The 12,838-nt window shown below is 42.7% G+C and overlaps 1 protein-coding gene across 12 annotated transcripts in view; it reads left to right on the top strand.

Annotated features, from left to right (window-relative positions):
- Window positions 1–12,560, top strand: part of AREL1 (apoptosis resistant E3 ubiquitin protein ligase 1) — a 51,759-nt gene extending 39,199 nt beyond the window's left edge. For all 12 annotated transcript variants that reach the window (XM_055360931.2, XM_055360932.2, XM_055360935.2 and 9 more), the window contains 11 exons: window positions 628–769; window positions 894–1,015; window positions 2,338–2,413; window positions 2,951–3,060; window positions 3,696–3,875; window positions 4,051–4,176; window positions 6,232–6,361; window positions 6,449–6,507; window positions 8,907–8,996; window positions 9,737–9,912; window positions 9,989–12,560. In XM_055360931.2, the coding sequence (XP_055216906.1) occupies window positions 628–769; window positions 894–1,015; window positions 2,338–2,413; window positions 2,951–3,060; window positions 3,696–3,875; window positions 4,051–4,176; window positions 6,232–6,361; window positions 6,449–6,507; window positions 8,907–8,996; window positions 9,737–9,912; window positions 9,989–10,091 (1,314 nt within the window). In that variant the 3' untranslated portion in view covers window positions 10,092–12,560. The remainder of the gene's footprint in view (window positions 1–627; window positions 770–893; window positions 1,016–2,337; window positions 2,414–2,950; window positions 3,061–3,695; window positions 3,876–4,050; window positions 4,177–6,231; window positions 6,362–6,448; window positions 6,508–8,906; window positions 8,997–9,736; window positions 9,913–9,988) is intronic.
- Window positions 12,561–12,838: the final 278 nt, after the last annotated feature.

Below are 12,838 nucleotides of genomic sequence, written 5' to 3'. Positions count from 1 at the left end.
GGACGCATGCCTACAGAAACAGGAATTAGCAGCAACTCAGAACACTTCAGCAGTGATCCTTTGCCTTCAAGACTAAGTTAATAGAGAAGATGTTTGTAACTCTGGCCCAAGCTTGGTCTCCCAGTGTGCTGAAGCTAATTCCTTTTAGAAGCAGCACTCTCATATATTAAAATACATTGTTTGTTTGTTGTTAACTTTTCTGGGCTTCTGGAATCTAAACTTTTGCCCAAAGGCTAGAATGTGCCATTTTATAAAAATAATTTTCTTCTGATCAGTTTGGAGTAGTCATTTATTGCTATTTAATATATCCTTACTATTGCTATTTAATATATCACCATATTGCCATTTATTGCATTTAACATATCACCCTTCTTATATTTTATGTTGGAAGGTCTGTAGTTTTGCTGGTGGTCCTAACTAAAGGCAGTCTCTGTGACTAAAATAATTTAAAATGTTGAAATGTAAATCACTGAAGGGAAAAATAATGAAATGTATTTCTGGTAGGTCCTCATTTGGAGAAAACAAGCCTAACTTATTGTTGTTGGTTGGTACACAGGATAGAGCTGTGGAGGACTTTTACTGGCCTTGAGGGTTTTATAGATTAATTTCTTTCTTTTTCTTTACCAGTTTTCATACCTTGGTCCTGACCCTGTCCATAAGCTCCTCACACTGGTGGTGGATGATGGCATTCAACCTCCTGTGGAGCTCAGCTGTAAGGAGAGGAACATTCTAGCAGCCACTTTTATCCGCTCCCTGCATAAGAACATAGGTGAGGTTACACAGGGATTCTATAGGGAAGGTAGTGAGCCCGACCACATCCATGAGGGTGGAGAGGCAGGACTACACAGATGGCTTGTAATGAGGCTGTAATGATGGATCTTGCTGTTCCCCAGGAGGCTCTGAGACCTTTCAGGACAAGGTGAACTTTTTCCAGCGAGAGCTTCGGCAGGTACATATGAAAAGACCACATTCCAAAGTCACCCTGAAGGTCAGCAGACATGCCTTGTTGGAATCGGTAGGTAAAATTTCATCTCTGTCAGCAGATACCAAAGTTTTCCAATTGAATGTCTATATTCTGCAGGTTACTGTTTTTGTTTTTGTTTTTGTTTTTTTTTGGGAGATAGGGTCTCACTCTGTTGCCCAGGCTGGGGTGCAGAGGTGCGATCATGGCTCACTGCAGCCTCGATCTTCCCGGGCTGTGATCCTCCCAACTCAGCCTCCCAAATAGCTGGGACTATAGGTATGTGTCACCATGCCTGGCTAATTTTTGTATTTTTTGTAAAGATGGGATTTTGCCATGTTGCTCAGGCTGGTCTCGAACTCCTGGACTCAAGTGATACACCCGCCTCAGCCTCCCAAAGTGTTGGGATTACAGGCATGAGCTACCGTGCCTGATCTGGTTATCTTTTTCATGAAACTTAAATTTCTCTGTTTAAGTATATCTGTAAAAGACAGATACACTAAATTTCTGAAACCTAAATTTCTCTCTTTACATATGTCTGTTCTTCTATTTGATTCTACTAAATTTGGGGCAGTTTTGTTGGAGGTATGTTATCGAGGGAAGAGCAGTTTACTTACTGGCCTTCAAATCTACTGAATGGGTCCCATGGAACTCCTATGTAGGGCAGGTGTAAATAGTGATTACAGAAGAAACTTCTTGTTATTGAATCCCTGGAATAGAGCGCTTGTTGAATTAAAAGGAAATGATTTTTGTTGTCACTTTGGTCTGATGGAAAAGGAACACCTGATGTGTGTCTGTCTCCACTGCACAGACACTGGCATAGTTCTTACATTCCCCAGGAATGAGAAGGCTTGGTTCCTGTCCAGAAAGTGTTTGTGATGTTTGGCTCTGGTAGGTGTGACTGGAAACCCCTTTTCTCAGCCATATTCTCCGTGTGGCATGGCTCGCTGTCTGAACCTAGCCTTGTGGATAAATATGTCTAGTGGATAGATCATACTTTGGTGAAAACCAGGATTCCTTGGTTCTTTTGCCTACAGCTTACTGACTTGAGTCATTTTTTACTTCTTTATGCAAGAATGTTTTCATTGCTAAAACAAGGATTGTTTAAAACAAAAGAAAAAGAAAAAAACAACTTCAGCTTTCCAACAAAGTGATGATGTAAAGGCAAATCAGATTATTTTTAAAAACTTTAAATTTGAAGTTATGTGCATTTTAAATGTCAGGTGGTATCATTAAAGCTTGTTTATGAGTAACATATCTCCTTCAGGCAGTCGTAGTTAGTCCAGCAGACAATGGCAGTGCTCTTGTGTTGTCTTTAACATCCAGAGGACACCAGCCAGTGTTCTGACAATTCCCTTCCTTTCACTTCTTTTCAGTCTCTGAAAGCCACTCGGAATTTCTCCATCTCAGATTGGAGCAAGAACTTTGAGGTTGTTTTCCAGGATGAAGAAGGTCAGTTTTGAAATTTTATATTCATCTTTTTGAACTCTCCTCCCCGCTCCCACCTTCTCCACAAAAAAAAAAAAATAAAAGCAAAGCAACCCTTACCTCCTACTCACTCCCTAAAAAAAAAAAAAACCTAGGTTTTTTTTCCCCAAGGAAAAGGGAACCATGAGTCAAGAAAAAAAGGGTAGTATTTACTGGCCAGGATGGCATTGAGGAGCTTGTGGAACACAGACATACAGGGACTTGGAGAGAGAGTTCTAAGTGTTTGAACCGTGGTTACCTTGAGAGAAATGTCCATTTCCTGGGATCTCCGACCTCTGGTGTTTCCATACTAGGGGGCTTTTCCTTAGTGATCAGAATACCATTAATCCTACAAAAAGGGGTGGGATTTCTAAAGGACCACAGTTTAGATGAGTTGCAACGGAGAAACACCAGGGTAGTACAATAGAGGGAATGTGGAGAGTATAAAATGATGACTCAGTAAACAAAAGTGGTAAGAGGAGGGAGGGCAGAGTCATTTTTTATTTTCATTATGCTTTTCAGCTCTGGACTGGGGAGGGCCTCGCCGGGAATGGTTTGAGCTAATCTGCAAAGCACTATTTGATACCACCAATCAGCTCTTCACCCGGTTCAGTGACAACAACCAAGCATTAGTGAGTTGGTGACGGGTGGGTGGAAAATGTGGATTATGTTATCATGGGTAGACTAACAAGGATTCAAAATTATGAAACTGATCTGGGAACATGACAACCTGTGTCCTATTCTTAATTTTACTGCTTAAAATATAAGCTAATCAGATTGTCTTCCTCCTCTTTGCCTTTATTATTTCATCTGTAAAATAAGCAAAAATGCAGGCAGCTGAATATTTGACTAAAAACATTATAGTATAATGTCTACTCTACTAATTATTATAATAATTAAGCCTCTTTCTCAAAACATACCTGAAGCAAATGATTCCTGTACTAGATCTTTGTCTAGACAAAGGTGTCAGGAGCAGAGAAGTACACTTTGGCTGAAAGAAGTTCTGGTTTAGGGAAAAGGCATCACATCATGTGCTGATTAACCACAAACTTAATATAAGATTCTTAATTAAGTCCACCTTTGCCCTTTATCTTCTAGTCACTTTGAATTACTCAGTGGTGGCTACCAAAAAACTAACATCTGGATGGGCTCTGATCCTCACAGTGACATCTTGTTCCTTTGGCATGGGGTTGGGGAAGGAAGGGTCCTTCCAGAACTGGGCTTGAAGAAAAATGGCCCAGGGCCTTTCAGTCTCTTTCTTGGACAGGTGCATCCCAACCCTAATCGCCCCACTCATCTGCGCCTGAAAATGTATGAGTTTGCGGGACGGCTCGTGGGCAAGTGTCTCTATGAGTCCTCTCTAGGAGGAGCCTACAAGCAGTTGGTCCGAGCTCGCTTCACCCGCTCTTTCCTGGCCCAAATCATAGGACTGCGTATGCATTACAAGGTAACATCTTGGGTGTGCATTTCCTACTAAGGCCCCTGGTCATTAACCCTGAAATCTCTCCTCCTGGGCTTGTAAATAATAATTTTTAAGGTTGAAGGGATAATTGGTTCTAAGCAGTTACACCTTTCAGGGCAAGAGTATTCATGTTCTGTTCTGTGTCTTTCTGCCTCCTCAGTACTTTGAAACAGATGACCCAGAATTCTACAAATCTAAAGTTTGTTTTATCCTCAACAATGACATGAGTGAGATGGAGCTGGTCTTTGCAGAAGAGAAATATAATAAATCAGGTCAATTGGATAAGGTGAGAAAGAGGACAAAGCCTCTGGGTCCTATGTTCTCCAGTTTCCTGTAGAGCAGGACTGTCTAAGAGAACTTTCTGCAGTGGTGGAAATGTTCCATATTTGTGTTGTCTATTAAACACCCAAAATGTGGGTGACATAATAAGTGAACTTCTCATTTTAGTTAATGTATACTTACATAACTACACTTGGCTAGCAGCTGCTGTATTGGACAGCACAGCTTTAGGACATTGCATCCTATGCTTTATGATCTCAGCCCATTTGAGTGAAGCAAAAGACACATATCTCCATCTATCCCACCGAGTCCTGCTTCCAGTTGAAAAATAACTGAATGATGGTGAAGTGTCACTGTACAAGCAGATTTGGAAGAGATGGCAGTGTCTGTGTCAACATTTGCAGTAGTGATGTAGGTGATTCCTATTTTAACACAGTGCCTGGGTATTTTTAAACTTTTTGGCTGGGCGCAGTGGCTCATGGCCTGTAATTGCAACACTTTGGGAGGCTGAGGCAGGAGGATGGCTTGAGACCAGGAGTTCAAGACCAGCCTGGGCAACTTTGGCAAGACCCTGTCTTTTAGATTTTAAAAATCTAGCTGGGTATGGTGGCATGTGCCTGTGGTCCTAGCTACTGGGGTAGTGTGGGAGGAAGTGGGCGCTGAAGCTGGAACATCGCTTGAGCCCAGGAGGTTAAGGCTGCAGTAAGCTGTGATTGCACCACTGCACTCCAGCCTGGGTGACACAGCAAAACCCTATCTCAAAATAATAAAACCAAAACTTTTTATTAGAAAATGATGGCCCAGAGATATTTCCGATGCATGTGCTTCTATTTACATTGTGGTGTTAAACAGCATCAAATGATAATAATGAAGCTAAAGTTGCAGTAAATTTAAAGTTAAAAGCAGAATAGGAATGATTGAAAAATTGTGACCATTGGTACCACTATACTGATAATCAGATATCCTTTCTGGAAATTATGGGATTCCCAGCTGTCTGCCTTTGTACACATGGGATTAGACCCGACTTCCTGAGCTGGCGTGGTAAGGCAGCTAGAGTCAATAGGACACTGAATTAGGGTCCTCAGACCCAGGGTAGTGTTCATTTTAATTGCGTTTAATATGAATACTAAATCTTAATAATTTATTTCTCAGTCTCCTAGATAGAAATGCTTACATTAAAAAAAAAATCCAGGATTGTGCATACCAACAGAAAAAAAGTTTTACATTTTTAGATCCATTGAGAATCCCTGCTGTGGAGTAGCATGCTATTGCTACCATGCTGTTGTCTTAAAATCTGATCTTGTAACTTCATTCACCTGTGGAGACAACCTTGGTCACTCTACACAAATATTCCTGGATGATGGTTTTAAGCTGTGCTTCAGGGCTCCTTCAAAGTTCCCTTAGGAGTTTATTGAGGGATACCAATTCTGTTTGAGAGTCATACAGTTTGTTCACCTTTTTCTTTGCAGAGAGGAAAGTTCGGGCCAAATAATTTCCCCTAAGGTCTGGAGGGGCAATTAACCAAAGGTCTGTAGCAAGCTAGCATCAGGGCTGAGATTAGAATCCAGGATCTTCAAGTATCAAACTGTGGCTTGTTCTGTTGACTCACATTAGAGATAAAAGAATGTGTGGGAACAATTGTTCCCATCTTGGAATTTCTGAGACATAAAAAGACTTCCTTACTGCTTATCTGACTTTACTCTTAGTTGCTTAGAGAAGAGGTCAATAGTGGTTTCATTTTGGATCATAGATTAAAACGTTGCTAGCGAGGAGCCATAGTATCTTCCTATTGCATCACTACTACTTGACTGAGTCAGAGAAGACCTTACCCAGGCACCCATTTCAGAAATAATAGCTAGTATACAGCAATAGTGGTAGGAACCCTGAAGCTTAGGAACTAAATTAAACCAAGTGTGTTGAAAAGCTGAATGCACAGCAGAAACTTGTGACTGACAGTGATGGAGGTCAGTAATGCTGTGTCTATAAAACATCCAGGCAGATGTCATCTCATAAATTTCCATCCACAGCCTCTCCCTTGTCTGTCTTTTGCTGCCTGTTACAGGTTGTAGAACTCATGACAGGTGGAGCTCAAACTCCAGTCACCAATGCGAATAAAATCTTCTATTTAAATTTGCTGGCCCAATATCGGCTGGCCAGTCAAGTGAAAGAGGAGGTGGAACATTTCCTAAAAGGTGGGATCCTGTCTGTTCTTGGCCTTGAAGTTAAAATACCTGTATCCATAGTGTGGGTATGACTTTAACTTGCCTACTTTGTTTCAGGCCTGAATGAATTGGTCCCTGAGAACCTTTTGGCTATTTTTGATGAGAATGAGCTTGAGGTAAGTGATTGCAATTCAGACTCCCATTCTTAACTTGGCATTTTTGTAGCTTACAGGAACCAGCTTGGTGTACCTTCTCTTATGAGATGCAGCTGGAAAGCCATTTATGCAAGAGGTGGTTTCACTTTTGTCGCTCCTCCATTCATTGACCCTTCAGCCTTTAAAAAATTAGAATGTGAAAATTAGTAGCAAAGAGTGCAGAGATATTAGCTTAAGGGATAAATGAAAGTAGCAAGTAGCTCATTATTTATGAAGAGTAATAATTAATACTCATTTATTTATCAAGTATCACTGAGGCCGGGCATGGTGGCTCACTTCTGTAATCCTGGCACTTTGGGAAGTTGAGGTGGGTGGATCACCTGAGGTCAGGAGTTCGAGACCAGCCTGGCCAACATGGTGAAACCCCGTCTCTACTGAAAATACAAAAATTAGCTGGGTGTGGTGATGCACGCTTGTAATCCCAGCTACTTGGGAAGCTGAGGCATGAGAATTACTTGAACCCCGGAGGCGGAAGTTGCAGTGATCCGAGATCGCACCACTGCATTCCAGCCTGGGCAACAGAGTAAGACTCTGTCTCAAAAAAAAAAAAAAAAAAAAAAAAAAAAATCATTGAGTGGTAAAGAATGTTAATATCATGTACAGTCTATAAAATCCTATGACATTTAAGGGAGTAATAGAATTTATTTTTTCAGGTATATATTGAGTGCCTTCTGAGGCACTGCAGAGAGAGTAACGAATAAGACAAAGTTCCAGCCCTCATGGGCTACATTCTAATGAAGCGAAGGAAACAAACCAAAAGATGAGATCATATTTCAAAAGCATTAGACCAAAACAGTATATAGTATATATTTTTATTTATATAGTAAATTCATTCTTATTTCAGATCCTGTAACAACTAAAAAATGGCTCTAAGATGGTAAATACCATTCTATGCAGAACTGAAGTCCGTATCAGGTGTGGGCAAAGAATAACATCAATTTGTTGTGGCCTGTTGCTCACAGATGAGACATCTGTACAAAATGGTGCAGTGCAAGTTACTAGTTATAAATTCCCGTAGTTTCTATGAGGAGTGTCTTTCTGCAAACGTTTCTTTAGGGAGGAAGGTTTTCTTTTAAAATGGGGGAAAAAGTAATTTTAGGTGGTCTTGCCCAATTCTTATTTCTATTAACTGAAGGAGATTTGAGAACAAGAATCAAAATCTTCTGTAATTTTCATGTTTTATATCTTCAGATGTGAAATCCAAACAAAATGAACTCTCCACAGCTCAGCCTAAAGTTTCTGATAAACCTGTTACCTAGCACTGTTGTTTTTTGGGCTGAGGAATAGCTACTGGTAAATTTTGTTACATTTTGAAGCAAAGCATTTGTAACAATTTGTAGAAGTAAATAGAAAAGAAGGACATGGTCTCTTACAGTTGTTCCACATCCTGCTCTTAGTTCCTGGTCAGCTTAGCAAGTTCTTTTTGAAGGAGCCAAGGCTTCTCAGGCTTAGTTTGGGCTCTTCTTGTCTCTGGTTAGAATGTATTATTCTTTATAGCTATTGGATGAGTACTTGCAGTCTGCTAAGTAACATGCTGGATCCTGAACCAAATTAGGACATTAACAAGATGTTTAAGGCTCTGATGTCATTAATGTTCTCATTTTTTGGCATACTTTTAAATGTATCTGATCAAGTAGAGGCAGAGCTGAAGGGAAGGTAGTAAAAGTTCAATCCACAAAAGAATGCATCCTAAGAAAAAGGAAAGGTCATTGACAAATTCATAAATGGGGCTGGGGATTTTGGGGAAACAGCTTGCCTTTTCTCCTTGATATTCCCAGGCTAAGTTTAGAGCAGACTGTCAGGAAACACTTAGTTTGTGTGTGTGTGTGTTTTGTCCTTTGTTTCAATTAAAAATAATCCATAGTAGCAGTTCTTAGGGTGTTCATCAGAAATACCTCGCCTGTAATCCCAGCTACTCAGGAGGCCGAGGCAGGAGAATCACTTGAACATGCAAGGTGGAGAGGTGGAGGTTGCAGTGAGCCGAGACAGTGAGACTCCGTCTCAAAAAAAAAAAAAAAAAGAAAGAAATACCTGGGCAATTTTTTTTCTTCCTGTATAAGCTCATAACCTGTTCCGAGAGATTCAGATTTAGAGGTCCCAGGTAGGGCCACCAACACTTGTATAAATATATATTTTAAAAGCCATGTGAATCTTTTTTTTACCCACTGGTTAGCAACTATTGCCCTATTGTATGTAATTGATTTTCCTAAAGCAGTATTCTGGCATTATGACCTCACCTTCTGTCTTTTTCCTGGTAATGTTTTCTTCTACATTTTGCCTGTTAACTTAGGTAATTTTGACCTTATATTGGGTCTTTGTCTCTCTGACTGTCATAGTAACACCTTACCATCTTTTTCCAGCTGCTGATGTGTGGGACTGGAGACATCAGTGTGTCTGACTTCAAAGCCCATGCAGTAGTTGTTGGTGGCTCATGGCATTTCAGAGAAAAGGTAAATGGACCAAACTTCTTTCAGTTGGATTTGTGCCATGTTATAAGGAAAAAGTTTCAGAAGAAAAAAGTAGAGGAGGCCGGGCGCAGTGGCTCATGCCTGTAATCCCAGCACTTTGGGAGGCTGAGGCAGGCGGATCACAAGGTCAGGAGTTTTGAGACCAGCCTGGCCACATGGTGAAAGCCCGACTCTACTAACAATACAAAAAAAAAAAAATTAGCTGGGCATGGTGGCACATGCCTGTAGTCCCAGCTACTCGAGAGGCTGAGGCAGGAGAATCGCTTGAACCCAGGAGGTGGAGTGAGCTGAGATCACGCCACTGCACTGCAGCCTGGGCGACAGAGCGAGACTCTTTCTCAAAAAAAAAAAAAGAAAAGAAGAAAAAAGTAGGGGAGTCAAAGCAGTTGATATGTTTTCTGGGAAAAAAAAATGATACATGGGGAAAGATAGGTGGTTGTCCAGGCAGAAGGGAGCCCTGATCCCTAAGGGCTGTCATGCTGACTGCCACAGGAGTAGTAAATTGGAGATGGCGAAGAAAGAGAACCAACAGTCAGTGACTACCCTCCTAATCGTGTGACAGTGTAAATTCTTGAAGTGCTTGTCAAACTGTTCCTACCCTGTGTCCTCATAGAACGGTAACTGGGGCACAGCCCCACTTTAGTGTATCTTGTTCCTTCCCCAGGGATCTAATCCTAGGCTGTTTACCGTGTGTGATCCCAGCCTTGTGCTCTCCCTGCCAGGTCATGAGGTGGTTTTGGACTGTGGTTTCCAGTCTGACCCAGGAGGAGTTGGCTCGGCTACTTCAGTTCACAACAGGCTCCTCTCAGCTACCACCTGGAGGCTTTGCCGCCCTCTGTCCCTCATTTCAGATTATTGCCGCTCCGACCCATAGCACGCTGCCTACTGCACACACATGGTAGGTATCTGCCCGCCTGATGCATGCCCAGTGTTTTTGGTGGTATGAGTTAATCACTTCTCCCTTGCCCTTCCAGTTTTAACCAGCTGTGCCTCCCTACATATGACTCCTATGAAGAGGTGCACAGGATGCTGCAGCTGGCCATCAGCGAGGGTTGTGAGGGCTTTGGCATGCTCTGACCACTCTCCTGTCATCCAGTTGGCTCCCATGCTCTCTGGAGCTTCTGGGCGCAAGTTACAGACATCATAACCACTGATCCTAACACACATAACCATCAGCCAGAAGATGCCGCATGCTCCCCTGTGTCTGGAGGATTTTGTCACCTACAAGCCTTGTCTTTACCTCACCTGCTCCCTGCCCATATCCACCACAGGCCACTTTGGCATGGTATGTAAGCTGAGCTCTTCATTCTGTCATGAGAAGAGGACCATGCTGCTGTCATTTATTTGGTCCTTTGAAGATCTCAGTAGCTGAGGGAGATGGCACATGGGGCTCAGCCCTGTTGGGAAACTGGTGTGGAGACCGTTAAATCCACACTGTGCTCCAAAACTCCCTCTGCTGATACTCCTTGGAGACACCCTCTTTGGCCCTCACTACTTGACCAGACTGGTACTTGAGTCCTTCTCATGGGTGGGGTGATTGCCTCTTCTCATCAGGAGCCAGGAGAGAGGGACAGATAGGAGGTGGCCCATAGGAGCAGTCCCGCTGCACAATGGTAGGCATAGGCCATGGCACTGGACTGCCTCTAAGGACTGCTAAAAAGAATCTTTTTTTATGGTGTCAGAACTGGAAAAAGCACTTTCCCTTTGGGCATTTCTGGAAATGATTATTAATCCACAAAGAAGAACTCTCTAAGCTTTTTCTTGAATTGTAGCCAGTGAGAAAAACAGATAGACTGAAGAATATGAAGGATAGCTGAGCTGTAGCCTCCAGAGTGGGGCATGCCTAGGCATATGGCTGGCTTGGAGACTACTGATGCTTTTCCCTGAGTTTGTTATTGGCACTGAAGTATGGCCGGCTTGGGCCACTGACTTCCCCATTATGTAGTCTGCTAAAAGCTGGGGATCCTTTAGCATTCTACTGAAGAAAATTTTGTAGCGAAAGATTAGAACAGTAAGAATAGTATGCCAGCAATCCCTGATTCTCTCTGCTTGGTGTTCTCTGGCAGCACTAAGACAAAGGAACAGGGACTAGGAGTTTACATGCTTATCACAGGTCCTTGGCGTCAGGACACTAGGGACGAACATGGAGGTGGTATGTTACACAGTAAACACCTGCCAACCCCTGTACTCCCCTTTGCTCCATCAGTTATCAGGAAGGAGAACTAAGGAGGGAGGAAGCTTATTAGGTTCACTGTTGAATGATGATTGAAGAGTACCTGCTGCTGTATCTTGGAAGATGACAACATCCTTTTTCATTACTGTTTGATTGAAAATAATTTCAGGATTCAAAATCTCATTGACTTCCCAAATTTGTGTTTTTAAGAAGGCTTTGCTGCAAGCTACCATTCCCAATGGGGCAGTCAACTCTGAGAATATTACAAGCCATCTTTATTGCCAAAACCAGCAAGTACACAGAGTCCTGAGACAAGGCAGGACTTTGGCAATGCCTTGGCCTCCTGGAAGCATGTCTGAGCCCTCCTGTTCGCAGGGATCATGAGGAACAAGTCCTCCTGAGCTGCTACAGTTCCTGCCTGACCTCAGTCTTTCGCAGTCATCATTTGTCCTTTCTTGGCACATGGGTGCTGACCTCACTCATCCTTGGGGTCCGGGATCCAGCATTAGGGTCTCTATACCCCAGGATCCTCCATGCCACATGGTCACTGCTCTCCTCAGGGACCAGGACAAGGTGCTGCTGCTTGCCCAAATGTTTTCCCATGGGATATGTACAGGAAGGTTTATCACCACCCTGGGAAACATAATGCTGCCCCTTGGGCCCAGAAAGGGGTTTCCAGCTGGGGGCACGTGGACTGGTTCTGCTGTTTTTGGCAGTCGCTTTTCTGAATTCTCCCCTCCGGCAGCCTTCCAGAGACTGATCCTGGAGATTGAGTTGATTGTCTTGGCTAGACCTGTCATTTTAAGCTGTAGTCATAGCACTTTTTCAGAGCATCTTAGGCACCATTGCAACCCAACCAGGGAAGCTGCATCCCTGTGGTGGTCCTTAGGCACCAGTCTTTGTTAAACAAAACCCTTTGGTACTATTGTGGTTTTCTATTCTCTGTCTGAACTCTATTCAAAAGTATCTTTGCTCTCTTGGGCCTTTTCTTTTACTGTTTTTTTTTTTTTTTTTTTTTTCTAATCCTGCTTTCATACTAGCCAGTGTGGGGAAAAGGTACAATATGTCAAAGAGATGAGAGAGTGTTATTTCTTGGGCAATTTTCTATTAGTGTTTCTTATTTTGGACAGTTCTTTTATTTATGTCCTTGTGACCCAGGTACTTGGGGGGCCAGCTACCCTTCTGGCCTTTTAGCGTCTTTGAAGGAGACCAGACATGAGTGAATACCTAGGAGAGTGTCAGCATGTTTCTGGAAAATTGGCAGAGACCAAGCCCTGCTGCAGATTCGTCAGGCCAGGTGAAAGGGCCAGGCAGTTGCAGCTGATGATGTAAATATTTTGTACAGTAGATAAATAAATGTTTAAAAGAACTAAGGAGTGAGTGGCTGCTTTAAATGGAGATTCATGGCTTGACTGGAGGGTGGGGAAGGAAAAGATTTGGAAAGGATTTTGCATTTCCCCAGGAATTCCTCCTGAAGTGGTCGGCTCGGGGTAGAGTGTACACCTGGAGTCCTGGCCTGTCCCACTCTTGCCCTTTCACCCTTCCTTGATTGCTGTCCATGGTGCCAGGCAGGGCCACTGTCTCAGCCATGGGGAGACGAGGACAAGTGTTTATGCTCAGTTTCTGAAGAAGGAACCGGTTAATCAGTCTT

The sequence above is a fragment of the Gorilla gorilla genome, chromosome 15 (assembly GCF_029281585.2).
Source record: "Gorilla gorilla gorilla isolate KB3781 chromosome 15, NHGRI_mGorGor1-v2.1_pri, whole genome shotgun sequence".
In the NCBI taxonomy this organism is placed as follows: domain Eukaryota; kingdom Metazoa; phylum Chordata; class Mammalia; order Primates; family Hominidae; genus Gorilla; species Gorilla gorilla.
The sequence above is the reverse complement of the archived record's forward strand: the minus strand, read 5'-3'. Positions and strand labels throughout refer to the sequence as shown.